Below are 21,553 nucleotides of genomic sequence, written 5' to 3' on the forward strand. Positions count from 1 at the left end.
AAACAAGTTTTCTTAAATTCTAATTTCACTTGAAAGCTCAAATTTTATCATTGGCAATAATGACTTTGTTTCTTTCCCTTAAAACACAGGATTGCTTTGTTCACTGCAAAGAAAATACCTGCCAAATATAACCAAGCCTGAGTACTGACCCTGCCATGTGTCCTTTCAAGTAATAACAACGGTGATCCATGAAATAAACCAAGTTCAGGTTGCAACTCAAAACAACTGCATGAGGGCTTTTCCTCAAGACAGGCACCATGTGGTGCTTGCAGTGTGCTTTCCATTGCATCACACGCAACATTAAGAAAATGTGTACTCACAGGGCCAAGATATAATCAAATTGACGTTTCAGGAACACTCTTAAGCAAACTCAGCATTTTTCTGACTCCTGCAGATCAATGGTGATGGTGTTGCAATTTTACCCACCATGGCTTTCACACGATGAGTGCAAATGTCAACGCAATAAAAAAGGCAAATAACACCTCAGTGTTGTTATAAAAGTAGCTTTGGTTCCACTGCCCCCCTCCTCACTGCCCCCCACCCCCTGTGTCTTTGGAAACTGCTATTTTAAGAGCTCCTAAGAGAAAGATTTAGAGTTTCCCTACTTCCTCAGGTACTTGTTGATAAGCTATCTCCCCTACGTAACTGCAAAATGCTTTACAGTAGAGAGTCAGATCTCAGCATCTAAAACAGAGTAGGGCTCAAAGATTCAACCTTAATTGAAGAAGCAAATTCAGGGATGCCACTCATACACAGGATGCTTTAAGGACTAAACAGTAAAGCTTTAAGTGAACTCAAGGGATCCCACAGCCCTTCCTTGCTGAGATGTTCGGGACTATAATAGTGCATATGTCTAGAACTAATTGGCATAGCTTTTTATAAAAACTACTTATTTGATAGGAACCACATAGGTACTCCTAACAAGTGGATGGAGGCGCCAGGCAGTAATTCTAAACAGAAACAAGAGCTTCGTATAAATTGCTGATGTAGTCTAGAGGCACTCCCAGAAAATGTTCGAGGTGCACCAATCAACACCAATTACTAGTTATACTTTTACTAGGTTTTCTGGTTCAGTGAAGGTAAAGAGAAGGACTCATGGAGTTTATTCTCCAGGGAAAATAAACAGTCAGGACCTAGGGAAATTTCTGATTACGGTCTTTGATAGTTACATAATTGTCTTCTAAGAGGGTAACGTGCTTTATTGGCTACCCCATGTTTGTTTCTGGTCACCCCCTGCTCCATGCCCTACAGTGACTAGCCTTGTACCATTACAATGGAAAGGAGTCAACAGATACTGCATAAAGTAAGCCAAAAAGGAGACAATTCTGTTTTCCATTCTTTTTTTTTTTTTAGGTTAAAAGGACAGACACCAGAAGAATCCAAAACAAAAATTCATTTGCCATGGTTGCTCTGGGTCAGGGGAAATTCAGAATGAGACAGAGATAGGCTTTCCTTTCTACTTTTCTGTACTGCTTGAACTGTTTTCAACCACAGACATATATTGCTTTTATGATATAAAACAATGTAAGTAACAGTTTTACAGGCAAAACAGGAAAAGAGCCTGTGTGATTCACTTTAGCTGCGAGAGGAAAGGAGGATGTTGGAAAAGATTGCTTGCACTCTGAGGTCTGCCTCATGAGGCAGGAAGAAATCTCCAAGGAAGAGGAAGGGTGAAGGCAGCATTCAGGAGTGGCTGCACCAAGAAGCTTGGCCTTAAGGAGAAAAAGACCCCACGTGTGAGGTGCTTTGCTCCTCCCCATAGCGAGGCAGCAAGGTGTGGTGACCACAGGGCGTGTGAGGGTCCTGGTGGATGCCACAGCAGATGCCCTGGTTATGAACACAGTGATGGGCAAACTGGCTGGGGCTTGGAACTGGCTACAGAGTAGCCATCTGGCTTTCTCATCCTAGGGGGATGGAATTATCTTTACCTCACAGAACTGGGTCAAGGACAGAGTGAGCTCATGTAACTTAAAGTACTCAATACTCAGCAAGGCAGGATTGCTCTTTGAGACTTAAATTTGTCATCCCTAGAAACGTGAGGTTGGATTACAAGGTTCCTTCACGTGTGACAAGCTAAATCATATCTACAACTTGGAAAGGCCCCTTCAACTGTTCCATATAAAGCATGGGTGATTTCACAACTTATCATTTGAGCCCAAATAAGCTACTCTCCAAAAGTGGTCTCTTCTCACCGATTCTGAAAGGACTTCCCAGCAATGTTGTCTCTGTAGGAATCAAACAAAACATGGTATTGATCCCGGCTCCATTCCAGAACCACCTAGGGAAAGAAAGAAAAAGAAACAATGTTTACTTTGCATCAAATATTGAGAGTATATAACTTTCATTTCATCTTAATTTCATTAAGGATTGCTAAAGGACACCCAAGGCAATAGAAATAAAAGTAAAAATAAACAATTGGGACCTAAACTTACAAGTTTCTGCATAGCAAAGAAAACCATAAACAAAATAAAAAGATAAACTATGGACATGGAGAAAGTATCTACAAATGATGTGACCAACAAGGGCTTAATTGCCAAAATATATAAACAGTTCATGCAACTCAACAACAAAAAACAAACAATCCAATTGAAAAATAGGCAGAACTAAATAGACATTCCTCCAAAGAAGACATACAGATGGCCGACAGGCACATGAAAAGATGTTCAACACTGCTAATTATTAGAGAAATGCAAATTAAAACTACAATGAGATACCACCTCGCACAGTCAGAATGGCCATCATTAAGAAGACTACAAATAACAAATGCTTGGCAGAGTGTGGAGAAAGGTGAACCCTCCCACACTGCTGGTGGGAATCTAAGTTGGTGCAGCCACTATGGAAAAGAGTAGATTCCTCAAAAAAACAAGGAGGTTCCTCAAAAAACTAAAAATAGAACTGCCATATGATCCAGCAATCCCACTCCTGGGCACATATCCAGACAAAAATATAATTCAAAAATATACATGCACAACAGCACTATTTACAATAGCCAAGACTGGAAACAATCTAATATCCATTAACAGATGCATGGATAAAAAAAAAAAATGCAGTTTTATATATATACCAGGGAGGGGGTGGGAGAGAGATGGAGTGGGAATTTGGGTTAGAGCATATAAATAGAACAGGTAAACAACAAAGTTTTACTGTATAGTACCGGGAACTATTGTCAATATCTATGATAAACCAAAATGGAAAAGAATTTTTAGAAGAAGAATGCATATGTATACATATGTATAACTGAATCACTTTGCTGTACAGTAGAAATTAACATTGTAAATCAACTATATTTCAATAAAAATTTTTTTAAATAAAGAATTGCAAAAGAAACAGGTAAAGCAATCAAAATTCATCCATTCACTCAGTGCCTGCCCTATACTGTGCTCCATCCAAATGAATGAGCTACAGTACAAGGATAGTTCGGGACTGCCCTGGTGGTCCAGTGGCTAAGACTGTGCTTCCAATGCAGGGGGTCCATGGGTTTGATTCCTGGCTGGGGGACTAAGATCCCACATACCGTGTGGCAAGGCCAAAAACTAAAATTAAAAAAAAAAATTCAAAAGGATACTTATATAATTATGTAAATAAAAGCTACAGCTTCTGGCCTGTGGAAGGGGGAGGGGAGTCAAAGGGATTTAGTGCATTGTGATATGAGGACTGGGTCCTGGAGAACAAGTTCACCAGGTAGGGAGAAAAGGTCAGTGCCAGGAGGGCATGTTCAAAGGTTGAGAGGCAGCAATGGGGGTCGTTTGAGGGCAACTGTTCCGGTGGCTTTGGCTGGAGCACAGAGTACCTAAAGAGAGATGCGGCTGGGGAAGGGTCCCCTGAAGGGGACCTGCCATGTGTGCCATGGGAAACAGGGGCACTGGAGGACTTCAAGGCAGCCACATGATCCATCTAAAACACAGGGAACTTTTCACAGCACAGAACACAAGTTACAACAGAAGAGATGGACAAGATATGGGGGATGGTGACCTCACAACCTGTGGAGGTTTCAGCTGACCTTGCTCAACATTTCAGGAGAAAATGGAAAGCTTTAGATAAAAGCTCCCTCATGCGTGCACCCCAAATCTATAAACCTACCTACACACGTGCCCCAGTTTCTTCTTCACTCCCTTTACGACAGAGAAAGTGTCCCCCATCCTTGCAAACACTCAATCTCTGTCTGGATCTCATCAACTCATCTTCTCAAGACCTTGTCTTCTTTCTCTTTCCCTTTCAATAGGATTATTCCCATTAGCATATCAGCATATTCCAGCATCTCAGGGAAACGTTCCCTCCCCTCCAAACCCCCTCCAGCTTAGTCACTCTACTCTGAACTTTCTGTCTCTTTAAGGGCAGCTATCTTCAGAGAGACTTCTCCTACCCACCCTCCAGCCACTCCAGCACCACTTTTGCTCTCACCACTTCACTGCCCTACCAAGGCTTCCACTTCGTCAAACCCAATGACAATTTCCTGGTTGCGATCTTACTCAGCTGGCAGCGTCACTCAGTGCCTCCTTCTTGAATCACTTTCTTGGTTTTCCACCCACCGTTCTGGTGGCTCCTTTTCAGTCTCCTTTGCCAGCTCAATCCCATCTATCTGATCTTTTAATGTGCCCTTTCATTCTGCTCCTCTTCCGGGAAGGCCTTCGCTCTTACCAAGGCTTCTTCTGGGGTCCTGCTCTACCAACCCTAGTATGTGGCCTTGATACACTAAGATGACTGTGGGGGCCCTGGTCACTTAGATATCACTCCAGCCAACAGAAGAGGAGAGCGAGGGAAGACAAGCCCCTCTTTTAAGGAGACTTTCAGAAGCTGCATGTATACCTTCCATTTTTATTGGCCAGAATGCAGTCATATGACAACAGCTGGCTACACTGAAGGCCCTGTGGACCCAAATGAGCTACAACTGCTACTAGCTTCTTTTTCTGGCATTCAGACTTTTCAAGACCTGGCCTCTGCCTACCTTTACAACATCACTTCACTGGGATGTTTCATAAACACCACAAATTAATAACTCTCCCACTCAAACCACTGATTTAAAAACAACTGATTTTAGGGACTTCCCTGGCAGTCTAGCTAGTCAAGGCTCCGCACTGCCGCCGCAGGGAGCATAGGTTCAACCCCAGATGTGGGAACTAAGATGCTGAATGCTGCACAGCACAGCCCAAAAAAATTTTTAGAAGAATAAAAAATCAAAAAATAAATAAAACAACTAATTTTAAAGTGTGTTGAGTTTAATGTGTCTGGTACCATATTTACAAAGAGAATTAAGCTAAGTTACCTGACTTCAAGGAATTACAGTTGATTATTTTTAATAAAGAACTTTATCGCAGGCTACAGCTGCACTGAAGGAGCACCTGACTCTTTTCAGGAAGACACCGGGAAAGACTGCCCTTTAGAAGCAACGTTCAGTTCAGTTCAGTTCAGTTCAGTTGCTCAGTCGTGTCCAACTCTTTGCAACCCCATGAATTGCAGCACGCCAGGCCTCCCTGTCCATCACCAACTCCCGGAGTTCACTCAGACTCACATCCATTGAGTCAGTGATGCCATCCAGCCATCCCATCCTCTGTCATCCCCTTCTCCTCTTGCCCCCAATCCCTCCCAGCATCAGAGTCTTTTCTAATGAGTCAACTCTTCCCATGAGGTGGCCAAAGTACTGGAGTTTCAGCTTTAGCATCATTCCTTCCAAAGAACACCCAGGGCTGATCTCCTTCAGAATGGACTGGTTGGATCTCCTTGCAGTCCAAGGGACTCTCAAGAGTCTTCTCCAACAACACAGTTCAAAAGCATCAATTCTTCGGCGCTCAGCCTTCTTCACAGTCCAACTCTCACATCCATACATGACCACTGGAAAAACCATAGCCTTGACTAGACGGACCTTTGTTGGCAAAGTAATGTCTCTGCTTTTGAATATGCTATCTAGGTTGGTCATAACTTTCCTTCCAAGGAGTAAGCGTCTTTTAATTTCATGGCTGCAGTCACCATCTGCAGTGATTTTGGAGCCCAAAAAAACAAAGTGTGACACTGTTTCCACTGTTTCCCCATCTACTTCCCATGAAGTGATGGGACCGGATGCCATGATCTTCGTTTTCTGAATGTTGAGCTTTAAGCCAACTTTTTCACTCTCCACTTTCACTTTCATCAAGAGGCTTTTTAGTTCCTCTTCACTTTCTGCCATAAGGGTGGTGTCATCTGCATATCTGAGGTTATTAATATTTCTCCCGGCAATCTTGATTCCAGCGTTAGCAGAGTCTTAAAGGATGAGCGGAAGTCTGTCAGCAGTTCAACTGGGAAACAAGGAATGGTAGAGGGATCTGCTCCCAGACGGGAGAGGTGAGTGAAGGAGAAGAGAATCAAGGCGATGGCTAGGTTTTCAGCGTTTCTAGCAATGGCACCCCACTCCAATACTCTTGCCTGGAAAATCCCATGGATGGAGGAGCCTGGTAGGCTGCAGTCCATGGGGTCATGAAGAGTCGGACACTTACTGAGCGACTTCATTTTCACTTTTCACTTTCATGCATTAGAGAAGGAAATGGCAACCCACTCCAGTGTTCTTGCCTGGAGAATCCCAGGGACGGGGGAGCCTGGTGGGCTGCCGTCTATGGGGTCGCACAGAGTTGGACACGACTGAAGAGACTTAGCAGCAACAGCAGCAGCAGCAGAATGAGTAATTGAACACAGACTAGGGCCATTTAATGACATGGGAGGAGCAAGTATAGAAGGGATGAGAGCTGGTGGAATTCGAGAGTCCCACTTTAGTCATGGTATACTTGAGATTGTAAGTGCATACAACTGGCCTGTCCACCTGGACTTGCTGATTCCCAAAGGAGGAGAAATGAGCTCTACCTTTGATATTGAACAGCACCGAACCAATGACAAGCACATAGCTAAGAAATGCCATCTGTTTTGCTAAATATATAACAGACTACGTATCTATATTCAGTAATACAATTGTATTTATCCGTATCAGCTTATGAGCTCAAAAGGAAGTGATTCTCCATCAATATTCCTCAGTAGCTTGCAAAAGGACAACCAGTATATCTATTTTTCTTGTAAAATAAGCCACGAAAAAATAAAGCTCAATATAATTGTCCTCAGTTAGTAGGACCACCTGGAAGGTGGGGAGAAAACAGCAGAGAGCACGAGCTTCACCAATGTCTGGGCAATGCTGATGTGCTGATGTGAACATAACATGCCTTCCTTCATCAGATAAACTAATCTCACCATCTCCAAACCACTCTAGTATGTTGGAAAGAACAGCAACAGCGAAGGGTCCTTCTCTAACACATTTAGGAACACTCTTCTAGTGCAGAGTTCTCTACTCTTAGACCTTGGGGGAGACAGAAGGAATGCTGGGTTATTACTTGGGATGCAGGTTTTCATCCCAGCTCTGTCACTTTGAGTGACCTTTGCATGCATGTGTGTTAAGCTGCTTCAGTCACGTCCAACTCTTTGCAACCCTAGGAACCACAGCACCCCAGGCTCCTCTGTCCATGGGGTTCTCTAGGCAAAGAAGACTGGAATGGGTTGCCATGCCCTCCTCCAGGGGATCTTCCCAACCCAGGGATCAAGCCTGCGACTCTTTGGTCTCCTGCATTGGCAGGTGGGGTTTTTTACCACTAGCATGCCCTGGGAAGCACATGAATAACTCTGAGCAAGTTATTTAGCCTTTTTGGCTACTCCTTCATCTGTATAATGAAGGGGGCCTGACCAAACTGTTTTAGAAATCCCTGCTGTTCCTAAAAGTCTAGACTTAAGGAGGCACCCAACTGTGTGGCTATCAGAGTGTCCTCCTATGTCCACATGTCAGCTCCATAAGGACACTGGGCCTCTTCCTGTCCTCACCTCCTCTCTGGGTCTTCTGTCCTTGGTCCTAAGCCCATCAACATTTGAACTTGATTCTCTTCCATCATAACCATTTCCCTTTCTGCTATTCCTGTCAACTAAACATTATTATGAAAATCTTTCCAAACTTTTTTAGATGAATGAGTATTATGCTCTATGAGAAATGAAAAAAGGAAACTTGTAAATCAAATAAAATTCATCTAAGGGTTAGCGTCAAATTATTTTCTTAATACTGTCAAGAGTAGAAATTTGTGCAATTATAAAATTGTTTGTTCCTAGGGTAAACTGTAAAAATATGAACACCTTCCAAACAACAAGGAAGCCAAAAAAAAAAAAAAAAGGCTTACACATGGAATTAGATAGTTTTCAGCAATTATTAGCAGTAAACAAAAGACAAATAGGTTAGAGAAACACTGACTACCATAAAATCAAGCCTCTGTTCTGGCGCAAAGCCTTTCTGTATTCTTAGCCCAATCTGAATGCTTCCTTCTCAGAACTGAATAACTTCTAGCTCTATCACTTATTTGGAAATCGGTTGCCCACTGCCTTGTAAAACCTCTGGCCTTGCGTCATTTAGCTTCTTTATTGCTACTTGTCTTTCATCCCATGTTAGCATCTTGACAGGCCAAACTGCTTGAGGGGAGAGAATGACTTACAGTTCTGTTAACTATAAACTCATTTCCAGCACATTATATACCATTTTCTTCTTAGTAAATATTACCTAGCTACTGCAGAAGTGATGTAAGAGAAGGCTGGATCTGAGAACTTGGGAGACTCCTAAGAGAACCGCCCTGCTCTCTGGCTTGGGAGCTGTGAAATGCTGGGTAAGCTACAAATGTGTGGGCCTCACCTTCCTCAACTAGGAACTAAGTACTTAATCTATTTCATCAATCCACTGTGCTGCTAGAGCAGGACGGTGATTCTCCCATGACATGGGCAAATAAAAGGTATAGGGAGCGTGCTGTGCCCAGTGGACAACTGGTCCGTCCACCTGGACTTGCAATTCCCAGAGAAGGAGATATGGGTTCCACCTTTGATATCAAACAGCACCAAACCAATGACAGGCACATAGATATGAAAGGCCAACAAGGGGAAGCAAGCGTAACTTCCTGAACAACATTTTTATAATGGCAAGACATTTGAAACATTATGTTGGTAGCAATGCAAAAATTTTATGGGAAACTCATCTGATAAAAATACAAGATACAACACTAACCTTCAAAAAATGTCCTACTTGCCATTTTGAGCTATTCCACACAGAGATACACACACCCCTACATTATTCTTCTCAGAGTACTTTTCTCTGTAGTTCACTGGTAAAAATTTAAGACATGATAAACTAAAATGCTATTTATTAAAATACTGCATGAGCTCTGAAATACTACATGAGCTCTGAAATAACACATAAACAATGTATTATTAATAATTTATCTAAAAATCATCTAAAGGTAGTTTATTCTACTAATCCAAAATGTTTTTCACTTTTAAGACTTCATTTTAATAATCATGGCATCCAAGGTATTCAAGATCAATTGCTGGTTAGTTTTACAAAATGGCAGCCAAAGTGAGTCTGAGTGCTGACCGCAGAGGAGAAAGGGCGTGCACACACACTCACAAGCTCCATCGTGCCACCATGCCCTCCCTCTGGAATCCCTGAAACAAGGTACCAACTGTGAGGCAGGGACTACAGTGACCCAAAGAGATGCTCCAGGCCAAGAAGCAGTGTGTGTGGTGGTGCTGAGATTTAATCAACCCAAGGCTGTAGCCCATGTTCCTGTTTAGCTTGGCCCAGGCTCTCTCAGCGTTGCCCAGCTGTTACCCGGCTGCCCCACCGATGCTTATTTACACAGAGCCAGCTTTGTCAAATACACATTCATGAATGTGGTCATTTAACCGGTTGAGACTGGTATGTTTACCATTTGTAATTCGATGGCCCAAAACTGTTTCCCTAGCATGTTTATATGGAGAAGGCAATGGCAACCCGCTCCAGTACTCTTGCCTAGAAAATCCCATGGACGGAGGGGCCTGGTAGGCTGCAGCCCATGTCTGACTGCTGGGAGTCAGACACGACTGAGCGACTTCACTTTCACTTTTCACTTTCATGCATTGGAGAAGGACATGGCAACCCACTCCAGTGTTCTTGCCTGGAGAATCCCAGGGACAGAGAGCCTGGTGGGCTGCCGTCTATGGGGTCGCACAGAGTCGGATACGACTGAAGCGACTTAGCAGCAGCAGCAGCAGCAGCATGTTTATAAATAACCACAAGTCACATAACAAAAGTTGTGTTTCTCCTTAACATTTGTAGAATGTCTAATAGTCCTTTAGCAGGGTTTTTGCCCACAAATGCTAAAATTTTCAGTTGGTAAGATTTTCTTCAGTTTTAAAACTGGTACACACTTTTGCTGATGACTTTGATGGTCCCGTAAGAGGACTGAATGCACGTGTGTGGTAGGATCATAGAGAATGAAGTGCCAGCTCTGTAATCCTTTGGGGGTTTCCCAGTTAAGGAAAGGAAGAAGGGGGACTTCCCTGGTGGTCCAGTGGCTAAGACTCTGAGCTCCCAATACAGAGAAACTGGTTCGATCCCTGGTCAAGGGAACTAGATCCCACATGCCATGATTAAAGATCCCAAATGCAGCAACTAAGGCTCAGTGCACCCAAATAAATAAAAATAAACCTTTTTTTAAAAAGAGGAGGAGGGAAGTAATTTTTAAGAAGGGAACTGGTATACAGTGCAAGGACCATAAGATTTACAATCAGAAGACATGAGTTTAAATTTGGCCTTTAATAATAAAATCCAGGGCACTTCTCCATTTTCAACTTTTTCTCCTATAGAATGAGGATATCAACAGCACCTAGTTCACAAGATTGTTTTGATGAAACATGCAAATCCAACAGAGCTGCACAATACTCCTGCCAACTGCTCGCAGGTCTCTTAGAGACAGCATTTACATGCCACATACAGTATAAGCTGTTCACTTGTTTAAATATCTGTCTACACCTCTGCGAGCAACTCAAATCCAGGAACTTGATCTCTCTCTGTTTTTAGTCCCACAACCCTGCACAGTGCCTGGCACAAAATCAATAAAACTTTCTAGAATGAGTGATTATGGCTACTAGTTTTATAAGGCAAAACACCTTAGAACAGCTTACCGCTCCATGGTTTCCCATCAGAACTTCCTGCTTTCAGATCCAGTCCCAAAGAGTCAAGGTAAAAGCTAAAGGCCGGAGGTACAGAAATGACAGCACACAAGGTGCAAAACTCTCTCCATTAAAACACATGTCCCCTTCTCAGCATTTGAAGTGTAGAAATGTGACATGCAATCTTATAAAACTTAAGATGCTGAGACCCTCCAATCTCAAACAGCAAGAACTCTAAGTAACTCTGACAGAGATTTTCATACATTGATAACCACATCAGAAGTTTATAATATTCCTAAATTGCAAGTTCTTCACAGTTTCTGAGAACCAAATATACTTTGTGTTAACAGGTGCTAAATGAGAGACCAAGATAACTTAAGAGATATTCTAAGTTCTATTTTTTTTTTTTTTCCAGTAATCAACCTTCTCCTTTGATACCAATCAGAAAGTCAAATCTGCTCATCACCAGCAGCCGTTTTCTAATCACATTTGATGAAACACGCTCATTTTCCTGCCTCAGTCCATTAGAGCTTCTCTGACAGAATACTACAGGCTGGGTGGCTCACAAACAACAGCAATTTCTCAAGGTTCTGGAGACTGGGAAGACTAAGGTTAAGGTGCTGGCAGACTGTTGTTTGGTGAGGGCCTGCTTCCTGGTCCACAGATGGCTGTCATCATGCTCTGTCACCTCACATGTTGGAAGGGGCAAGGGAGCTCTCTGGGGTTTGTTGTATAAGGGCACTAATCCCACACATAGGGGCTCCACCCTCATGACTTAATCACCAAAGTCCTCACCTCCTAATACCATCACACTGGGAATAAAGTTTCAGCTTGTAGATTTTGGGAGGACACAGTCAATTGATCTCATTTCTCAACACAAAGTGGCTAAAACAAGAGATTAACCCATTTCATATTAGGCATTGAATGGTTATTAAAATAACTGGAGTGGTTTTAATAACTGGAGTAGTTTTCCTTTTTCACATACTGGAAATGATCTAAGCCCAAGACGCATGACCACTATTTACTCAAACATTAATTAAATTCAAAGATACTTTCCTAGACCACTTCTACCTTTTGTGAATTCTTCACATAATTAGACACACAACACACATTTGTTGACCATTTTAAAGGGCACAAAATGGGAACCAGGGCTCGTTCTCAGGGAGCAGACATCCTGTTAAGGATTAATCATTGACTTGCATGAAATGATTTATGAATATTTACTGTTCAGCTTTTAAATGAACACAGGTGAAAATAGATTACTGTTGGAGAAAAGGAATAATCAAGGACAAGGTTCAACATAATAGCTTAACAAAATCTCTTTCCTTTTCCTGGCAGAGAAAGCTGAGATTTTTAAGGGACTAAAGGAGCAAAGAGAGGGACCTCCCTGGTGGTCCAGTGGTCAGGACTCAGCTTTCACTGCCAAGGGGCTGGGTTCAACTCCCTGGTCAGGGAACTAAGACCAACAGCAAAAAAAGAAACAAAGAGAAAGGACTGCCACTGAGGGGAGAGGAGACAAAATAATAAAGGAACTGTATTAAAACACAGAATTAAGTCTTTGCGTGTCCCAGGTGGTCCAATGGTTAAGAATCCTTCCTGGAATGCAGGGGACGTGGGTTTGATCCCTGGTTGGAGAACTAAGATCCCATATACCATGGAACTTAGCCCGTGCACCTCAAATAGAATCCAGGTGCTGCAGGAAGATCCTGCATGCCACAACAAAGCCTGGACACAGTCAAATAAATTAAGAAGATCCACTATTTAAAAAGTAAATAAAACACAGAATTAAGAACGTTAAACCTTTGACAGTACACTTTACTATAAAAAGTTTTATCTAAACGGCAAAAAATAATCTCCTCAACCACACTTGAATAAAAGTAAAAGGGGGGAAAAAATAACTATACCAAAGATGGTTTCAGGAGTATTCAAACCAACTTCCTGGGTACATATATGCAGGTTCACTTGTCTTATAGTTCAGAGGTTACAGGATCACAGAATTGTACGGGGGGGTTAGGGGGGTGGTGGGGGGCACTTTAAACCCAGTGCCCTGCTAGCATGTCCTTGCAAACAGTTACTCTACCTAGGAGTTTAGACCTGCACTGTCCAAAAAAATGGTATCCCCGCTGGCCAAGCATAGTTATTTAAATTAAGACTAAGCTGAATTTAAAACTCACCACATTAGTCACACTAGACATACTTCAAGTGCCCACCAGCCACAGGTAGTCAGTGGCTACTGCACTGGACAGCTCACAATTACTGACCATTTCCACACGGCACAATGTTCTCTTGGACAGCACTGCAGCTTTTCATTCCTTAAAAGATTAAGTTCTGGTCACAAAAGGAGGCCTGGACCTCAGCCCCCAGTTTTGTGATTTTAGACAAGACACTTATAGCCCTGTAAGTTCCAAATGTAAAATTAAAATAATAATCCCTTATCCCAAAAGGCATTATAAAAAATCAAGTGACCTGATATAAATCCATCTATTCTAATAACTACAAAGTACTAAAGGAAATATAAGGTAGTACAATGAAAGAACACTGAACATATTTAGTCCTTCAAGGGTCTCACAGCCTATTAGGGAGACAAATATGAAACAATTACAATATATCATGTGAAAAATATATCCAAAGTATACATAAAAGTGTAGTTGAACCTGGTAAATATTTCTATTATAACAAGAAGTCAAAATTAGTTAAACTAAGTTTTACCTCTTTAGTTTGGTAAAATTTAATTGTCCTAAAAAAGTTTAGTGAAATGAGACAAGAAGTTTTACAAAATATCTGCTTGTGGTGCTTACTGCAACTCACCTCCACCAACAACTGAATTTTAATCTCATACTGTTACTTGGATAAAAACATTTTTTAAAATTCACCAAGCAGAGTTCTCTTTTTACGAGTTTGCTTTGCAAAGAAGTCATAAATTAGGCAAGAAGGTTATATATTTTTAAATAGCTGTGAAAGTGAAAGTGAAGTCACTCAGTCGTGTCCGACTCTTAGTGACCCCATGGACTGCAGCCCACCAGGCTCCTCCGTCCACGGGATTTTCCAGGCAAGAGTACTGGAGTGGGGTGCCATTGCCTTCTCCAATGCATGAACGTGAAAAGTGAAAGTGAAGTCACTCAGTCGTGTCCGACTCTTAGCGACCCCATAGACTGCAACCCACCAGACTCCTCCGTCCATGGGATTTCCCAGGCAAGAGTACTGGAGTGGGGTGCCACTTAAACGGCTGTAAAGTCATTTAAAAAACCCTTTCCTGAGGAACAATTAGCAATATGATTCAAATGAACAAAGAAATGCTCCTGTCTTTTGTTCTGGCTAATTCCACTTCTAGAAATACGTGCCAGGATAATGAACATAGGTGTACCCAGAGACTTCTGTATAAATATGATGATAATCACTATTACTTATATAAATAAAACCTGAAGATAGTTTTAATAATTAATAGGTAATTGGGTAAGTAAGTTAAGGTACAGTCACACAAATATTACGAAGCTATTAAAAATTATGCAGGTCTTAAACTGCTAAAAATTAGTAACTTAATTCAGTCAATGAGTGGATATTATGTGGCACCATTCCAAATTCTGACACACAGCAACAACCAAAACAAAAGGTCTTCCTTTATGGAACATACAGACTAGTTAAATGGTGAAATGTCTGATAAAATATTATGTGAAAAAAACAACAACCAAAACTATCATCCTGGAACAGAATCTCAGCAAAACAGCAGAGTGGCAACTCCAATTTCTCATCCTCTCAGAAACACTGAAAAACAGGCAGAAACTCCAGAACAAGAAAAGACAAATAGTGTATGAAATATCCATTACATGAAATGTCCAGAATAGGCAAATCCATAAAGACAGGAAGTGACTAAAGGTTACCAGGGCCCAAGGGGAGAATCCAGAGTTACTACTCACTACTAAGTTTCTGTTTGGGGTCCTGGATACCTTTTGCAAACAGACAGTGGTAACAATTACACAACAAAGTAAATGTAATGAATGCCATGGAGTTGTTGATACACTTAAAAATTATTTAAATGGGACTTCCCTGGTGGTTCAGTGGCTAAGACTCCAGACTCCCAATCCAGGTGGCCTGTGTGATCCCAGGTCAGGGAACTAGATCTACTGCAACTAAGACCCTGTGCAGCCAAACAAATAATTTTAAAAATCATTAAAATGCAAATTTTGTTGTTTGTGCTTTACCACACGATTTTGGAAATCACTACAATACTCCTCCCAAAGGAGTAATAAAGGAACATTATGAACAATTCTATGATCATAGACTTGATAACTTAGATGAAATGGACCAAATACTTGAAAGATACAATCTACCAAAGCTCAAACAAGGAGAAATATATAATCTAAATAGCCTCTACTTATTAAATAATTTGAATCAATAAGTAATAACCTTCCAAATCAGAAAGCAACAGGCCCAGATGGGTTCACTGGTGAATTCTACCAAACATTCAAGAAGAAATGACACCAATTCTCTACAATTTCTTCCAGAAAAACAGAACCAGCGTGAATACCTTCTAATTCATTCTATAAGGAAAACTACAAACTGATAACTTTCAAGAATATAGATGTGAAAATCTGTTATGAAATAAAATCTAACAATGCAGAAAAAGAATCATATAATATAACCAAGTGGGATTTATTCTAGATACATGTTTTTGAATGCTGGTTCAACATCTGAAAATCAATTAATGTAATCCATCATATTCGTAGGTAAAAGAAGAAAAATCTTATGATCCTATCAATATATATAGGAAGAGTATTTGACCCATTTTTGAATTTTGACCCAAAATTCAAAACCCATTTTTTATTTAAAATAAATAAAAACCTCAGCAAATTAGGAATAGAAAGAAACTTCAACTAGGGTATTTTCAGGTGAAATTAGACTAGTAAAGCAGCTTGCCCTCCTTCCTAATGTAGATGAACCTCATCTAATCAGTTGATGGCCTAAATAGAACAAAAAAGCTGAGTATGAGAGAATATCCTCTGATCTGAGTGCACTGAGCCATAACACCAGTTTTCCTGCCTTCGAACTTGAACTGAAACATCAGCTCTCCCTGGGTCTCTGTGCAGCCAACTTTCAGGTAGGAACTACACCATTGGCTTCTCTGGTTCCTGGGTCTTTTGGACTTGGACTGGAGCTACATCCCTGGCTCTCCTGGGTCTCCAGTTTTGCTAATGCAGATCCTGGAGACCTGTCAGCCTCCACAATCCTGTGAGTCAATTCCATATAATAAGTCTATTTCCATACACACACACACACACGTGCCCACGAGCATGCATGTACATATATACATACATACATCCTACTGGTTTCATTTCTCTGAAGATCCCTAACATAATTACATATCAACTAATATCAACTAAACCTATATATTTTCCATTAAGGTTCACTTTGCACACTGATCACTCAGGGGACCTTTCCATGTTTAGATACTAGGAAGAAAGAATCTCTCTGCATTCCACCTCTTAGTGCCAGGCTCTATTCCAGGGGCTGAGGATACAGTGGTGAATAAGACAGAAACCCTCCTCCCACAGAGCCTACATACTAGAGAGCGGAGAGAGAGAGATGAGACATTAAATACACACATAAACATTTTCAGACTGAAACTAAGTACTATTTTAAAAAAGAAGAACATGGGACTATAAACAGCAGTGACCTAGGAAAAGAGGCTGCTCTAGGCTGGGTGGTGGGAAAGGCCCATCCAAGAAGGAGTTTCTGAGCTGAGACATATGGAACATGGGGGTCTGTGGACAGTGCTCCACAGGCTGACAACAGTGCCAAGGTCCTAAGAGGGACACAAATCTGATGTGTTCAAGGAACAAAAGAAGGTGAGTGCCCCCATTCTGCGTCTCAGCCTCAGGTAGGTTTGGGAGTATCTGCCTGGTTTTTGTGCCTTTCACACTGCCCTGAGAAGAACATGCCCAGGCTGGCCCACTGGTCCCAGGAGGATGAAAGATATGTGGAGCAGAGCCAACCAAGCCCAACCTAGAGAAGCCAACTCCCCTCCGATCTACACATCCCAGAGAAGGAATGATTTTCATTTTAAGCCAACTTGGTCCGGTGGTTAATAACCTACCTGCCAACACAGGGGACAGGGGTGCAATCCCACATGCCTTGGGGCAACTAAGCCCATGCTCACAACCACTGGAGCCCGCTGGCCCTAGAGCCTGTGCTCCTCAATAAGAGAAGCCACCACAACGAGAAGCCCGTGCACCGCAACTGGAGTAGCCCCTGCTCACCTCAACTAGAGAAAAGTTTGTGTGCAGCAACAAAGACCCAGTGCGGCCAAAAATAAATAATTTAAAAAGTCGACATACAAAGCCCGCTGACTCTGCACACCACACCCAGTGTGGCAGGACCTCCTGGATCCCTATTACGTCCCACAGTTTCCAGCTCCCAGCTCTCAGCCTGCCAGCAATTCACCATCCGTGTTACCTCAGAACAACCGTTTTAAACACAGATCTGACTCATGGCTCTATCGCTTAAAACCGTTTGAATGGTCCCCATTTTCTTCAGGAGGAATCCAAATTCTTTGGAGTCACTCTATAGGCAAGTTCTAAACCAGCCACTGCCTGCCTCTTCAGCATCACTCCCAGGTACGCTCTACGACCCTTCAGAACTGTCGTGGTCCAGGCGCAGGTTGGAAAAGAGTTTCCAGACATGAGACAGAGAGGAGGGAAATAAGACTGGGAGACACTGTTAGAACAGTGGGCCAGCTCAAGGGAGAACTGACATTGAACAGGGGTCCTTAGTCCACTTTTATACCCAGGATACAACGAGTGGGATAGGGGTCTTGTAGGTCATTTGCTGATTGGATGAGGCACATATACTAGGTGGGGGAAAGAGTCAGGCAAATATCTTCTCCCTATGGGGTAGGAGGGGAGACAAGTTACACTGCTCAGGAGAACCTGAAATCCATTAATAATTACCACATGGGGGAGGGAAGGACAATAAGGGTCTGGTTTTTCTGTTCCTGCATTCCAAGACCCTCCTTGGTTTTATCTGCTCTTTCGTCCTTGGGTCACCACAAGGACCACTTCTGTTCTAGAAGGTGAGAGTTACCTCTCACCCCACATCTTTACACCCCGGGCTTCCTTCACTTAAAAGGGGGCTGGGGAGTAGCAAGGGGGCTCCCCTTTCTTCCCTCAGCCATCTCCTTCACAATTAAGCTCAGATGAAAAACTTCCCCTGACACCCAGGCCTAGCTCTTCAACTTAATTTATCACAATGCATCTTAAGTTTGTTTGCTTGGCTTGACTGGACAGTTAGGTCCTCAACAGCAAAAAAGAAAAGGAACCATCTTTGTGTCTTTAGGCAGTATAGTACCAAGCCCAGGGTGAGTACCTCCACTGATCTCTGCTGAGTGAACGGACTCAGGAAAATTTGGTAAAGAAACTTTATCCAATTTATAATTAGTCAAGAAACAGAAATGAAGTTAATGGAAAGAGGTAATGAAGGGGGGATAAACTAGAACCTAAAAGAAGAAACAATTTTAGGAAGCAATTTTAAAGGGCACAACACAGTTTTTAGTCCGATCACAGAATTCGTTTTATCTGATCACAAAATCACACCCTCCCCCAGCACAGGGGTGACTTAGATGTAACATTTCTGAAAGATCATTTTTTCCCTTGCTTAATTTAGTGTATGTATGAATCACACGCAGGCTGACTAATCACCTGCTAAAGATACTGCATGTGGATCACGAGACTGAAGTCATCTAAAGATGGTAAGGACTTAAAACGATATATTATGAATATACCTCACCAATCACAGCTTGTTTGTTACATTTCATAAGGAACTAAAATAACATATGTTACTGTAAAGTGCAGGCTGTATTAAACTAATATGGCACTTGCACCCTATGGTTTCATATCAACCACTATAAAGCATACTCGGGTAAAGAAATCACTTGAACTTTTCTACTCTAAGAAGAGATTAATATTCTCTTCAGTGTGACCTTGGACATCAGCTCAGAAGGTAGGTCCCCTGCTGTCTTACTGAGAGCATTGTAGTCAAGGGAACAACAGCGCTAGGATGTGGCACTTGGCTTTTAATTAGCATTTACTGAGCACCCTGCACCAGGCACTATGCAAGATGCCACATATACTTGAGGCATCACTTTTAAACCACCCTTCCTCACAGGCTCAATCACAATCAGTGAGCAAAAATAAATACTTGTAAATATTCATTCAAGCAATATTCACCGAGTACCTATAATTAGGGTATGTGAGGACAAATGAACTTGTCTGTCTTGCTTAGTTATATCCCAAGATATCAGTGGAGTGTCTGGCACGTAATGAAACATAAAGGCCAGATGATTCTGCCTCCCAAATCTCTCAAATCTGTCCACTCCTCTCTATCTGCCCTCCACCAGCCGAGTCCAAGGCCCCTGACTGACTGCCCTGTTCTTGTTCCCTCTAACTCAGGCTCTCCCAACTTCGGCACTATGACATGTAGGGCCTGACAACTCTTTGCTGTGGGGATTGTCCTGTCCATTATGGGATGTCCAGCATCCCGTAATGGACATCCGGTAATGGACAGGATCCCAGGCAGCATCCCTGGCCTCCACTCCTTAGATGCCAGTGCACAGTACGTAACCTTGAATGGTATCTACCAAGGGCTGGCAACAGGGCACTACCCACTGCACCAACCTCCCCTAGATCACACTTCCTCTTGCTCTCCAGCCTCATGGGCCTTCGCTAACTTCAAGACCTTTGTGCTGTTTCCAAGGTGGGACACAACCAATGTTTGGGGCTGGACCATCTTTGCTTGGGGTGGGGGAGGGTTGGGGGAAGCTGTCCTGTGCATTGTAGAGTGTTATCAACATCTCTAGCCTCTACTCGCTACATGTCCCGGTCAGGACAACCCAAAATACCTCCAGACTTTGCCAAATGCCTCAGAGGGTGGGGGTGAGGCAGCAACATCATTCCCAGCTGAGAACCAATGGCCTAGAGCAGACTTGCTCACCTCGGTCCTCTGCCTCAGTAATTCTGACCCTTCTGAGCTCCAATGACATCAAGAAAGCTTCTCCTGACCCAGCCACTACAGGGTAGGTTCTCCTGAGGGTCTCTCTCACAATAATCTCGCCTTCTAGCACTTTTCGCAATTGTAAATAAATCGCATTTAATGTCTTACTGCACAACCAGGATATAAACTCCTTGTCTGCAGGAACCTGGGGGTTTTGTTCACTGCGCTATACCCAGGGGCCTGGCACCGTGCTTCAACAGAAATCTTCCTAACTAAATGAATGATTTAAGTGCTTTGCTGGGGCACAGGGATTCCAAAATAACAAAAGATAACATCTTTGAGCCCAGAACACTGAGTGCAGAGATGGCAAATAAGTTTCAACTCCTGGGCAAGTTCAGTCAGTTGGTACCAGCACTAAGAAGTTGTACATCTAAACACATCTCTTCTAAGGCACCAGAATACCAGATACCATATTCCCAAGTGATGTGCAGGACCAAGATTCCAAGTTTCCTAAGGAGGTGGTTGAAAAGTCATCCAAATCACTGCAGCAGGGTTCAGAGGACAGCTTTCAGAAGCTGCTGGCATTCTGTTAATCCTGCTCCACCTCATCTAACGAACAGGCACAGAAACCTCTTTCCCATAGACTTGATTAGGATCACCAAAGGTGGCAACCTCCGGTTCATGCAGTTGGGTGGCTGCAACATTTGCCTCACATCTGAGATCAGAAAGTGAAAGTTGCTCAGTCGTGTCTGACTCAGTGCGAGCCCATAGACTATACAGTCCATGGAATTCTCCAGGCCAGAATACTGGAGGGGGTAGCCTTTCCCTTCTCCAGGGGATCTTCCCAACCCAGGGATGGAACCCAGGTTTCCCGCATTGCAGGCGGATTCTTTACCAACTGAGCTATCAGGGAAGCCCCTTCAGAGATCAGAAAGGGCTACCTCAAAATATGGCACCTTGGCAAACTGAGTACTTCAAGCTGAAGGAAGCTGAGAAACAGCAGATAAAAAGGATTTTCTGACCTTCCCCTGAAGCAGATCATAAAACTTTCCTTGAGAGGGACCCTCTCTACACAGGAAGGAGAAACCCTTATCTCCAAAGACAGAGGGATGCCACAAGGAATCTGAATGAACAGTCCACGTGTCTCAGAGCTCATACCCTTTTTTGTCCTATCGCATTTTCCCGCTACTCTCTACTCTTTGTCAAACCTAGCGTTACATCACTCGGGTTTAACTGCTTCTTCAGTCTTCATTTCCTTATGAAGGCTCCAATGTCATGTAAACCTTACCTAAAATAAATGTGTATGCTTTTCTCTTGCTGATCTGTCTTTTGTTACAGGACTGAGAACTGAGGAAAGGAGAGGAAAAAGGCATCTTTCCTCTCTTACAAAGGATGAAGGTCTCTTGTGCAAGAGATATGGGCCGTGTACAAGAAAGTACTGCGGAGGGTCACTTTAGACCAGGTCTGTGGTCCCCTAGAGCAGCAGATCCCCTGAGATAAGGCCACAGTGTTGCCAGATTCCTGGGGCTGAGGAAGGAGCAAGCAACAAGCCCAAAGAAAAGGACATTAGCTCTCAGCAGAATAAAAGCAAGTGACGGTGATC

General features: G+C 42.7%; 1 protein-coding gene across 3 annotated transcripts in view; it reads right to left on the reverse strand.

Moving 5' to 3' along the window:
* GNPTAB (N-acetylglucosamine-1-phosphate transferase subunits alpha and beta) overlaps positions 1-21,553 on the reverse strand; it is an 83,774-nt gene that overhangs the window by 49,409 nt on the left and 12,812 nt on the right. For all 3 annotated transcript variants that reach the window (XR_011566661.1, XM_070789628.1, XM_070789629.1), the window contains exon 2: positions 2,193-2,278. Coding sequence is in view for 1 of the 3 variants with exons in the window: in XM_070789628.1 (XP_070645729.1) it covers positions 2,193-2,278 (86 nt within the window). In the remaining 2 variants the exon portion in view is untranslated. The remainder of the gene's footprint in view (positions 1-2,192; positions 2,279-21,553) is intronic.

This window comes from Bos indicus, chromosome 5 (genome assembly GCF_029378745.1).
Source record: "Bos indicus isolate NIAB-ARS_2022 breed Sahiwal x Tharparkar chromosome 5, NIAB-ARS_B.indTharparkar_mat_pri_1.0, whole genome shotgun sequence".
Taxonomy (NCBI): Eukaryota; Metazoa; Chordata; class Mammalia; order Artiodactyla; family Bovidae; genus Bos; species Bos indicus.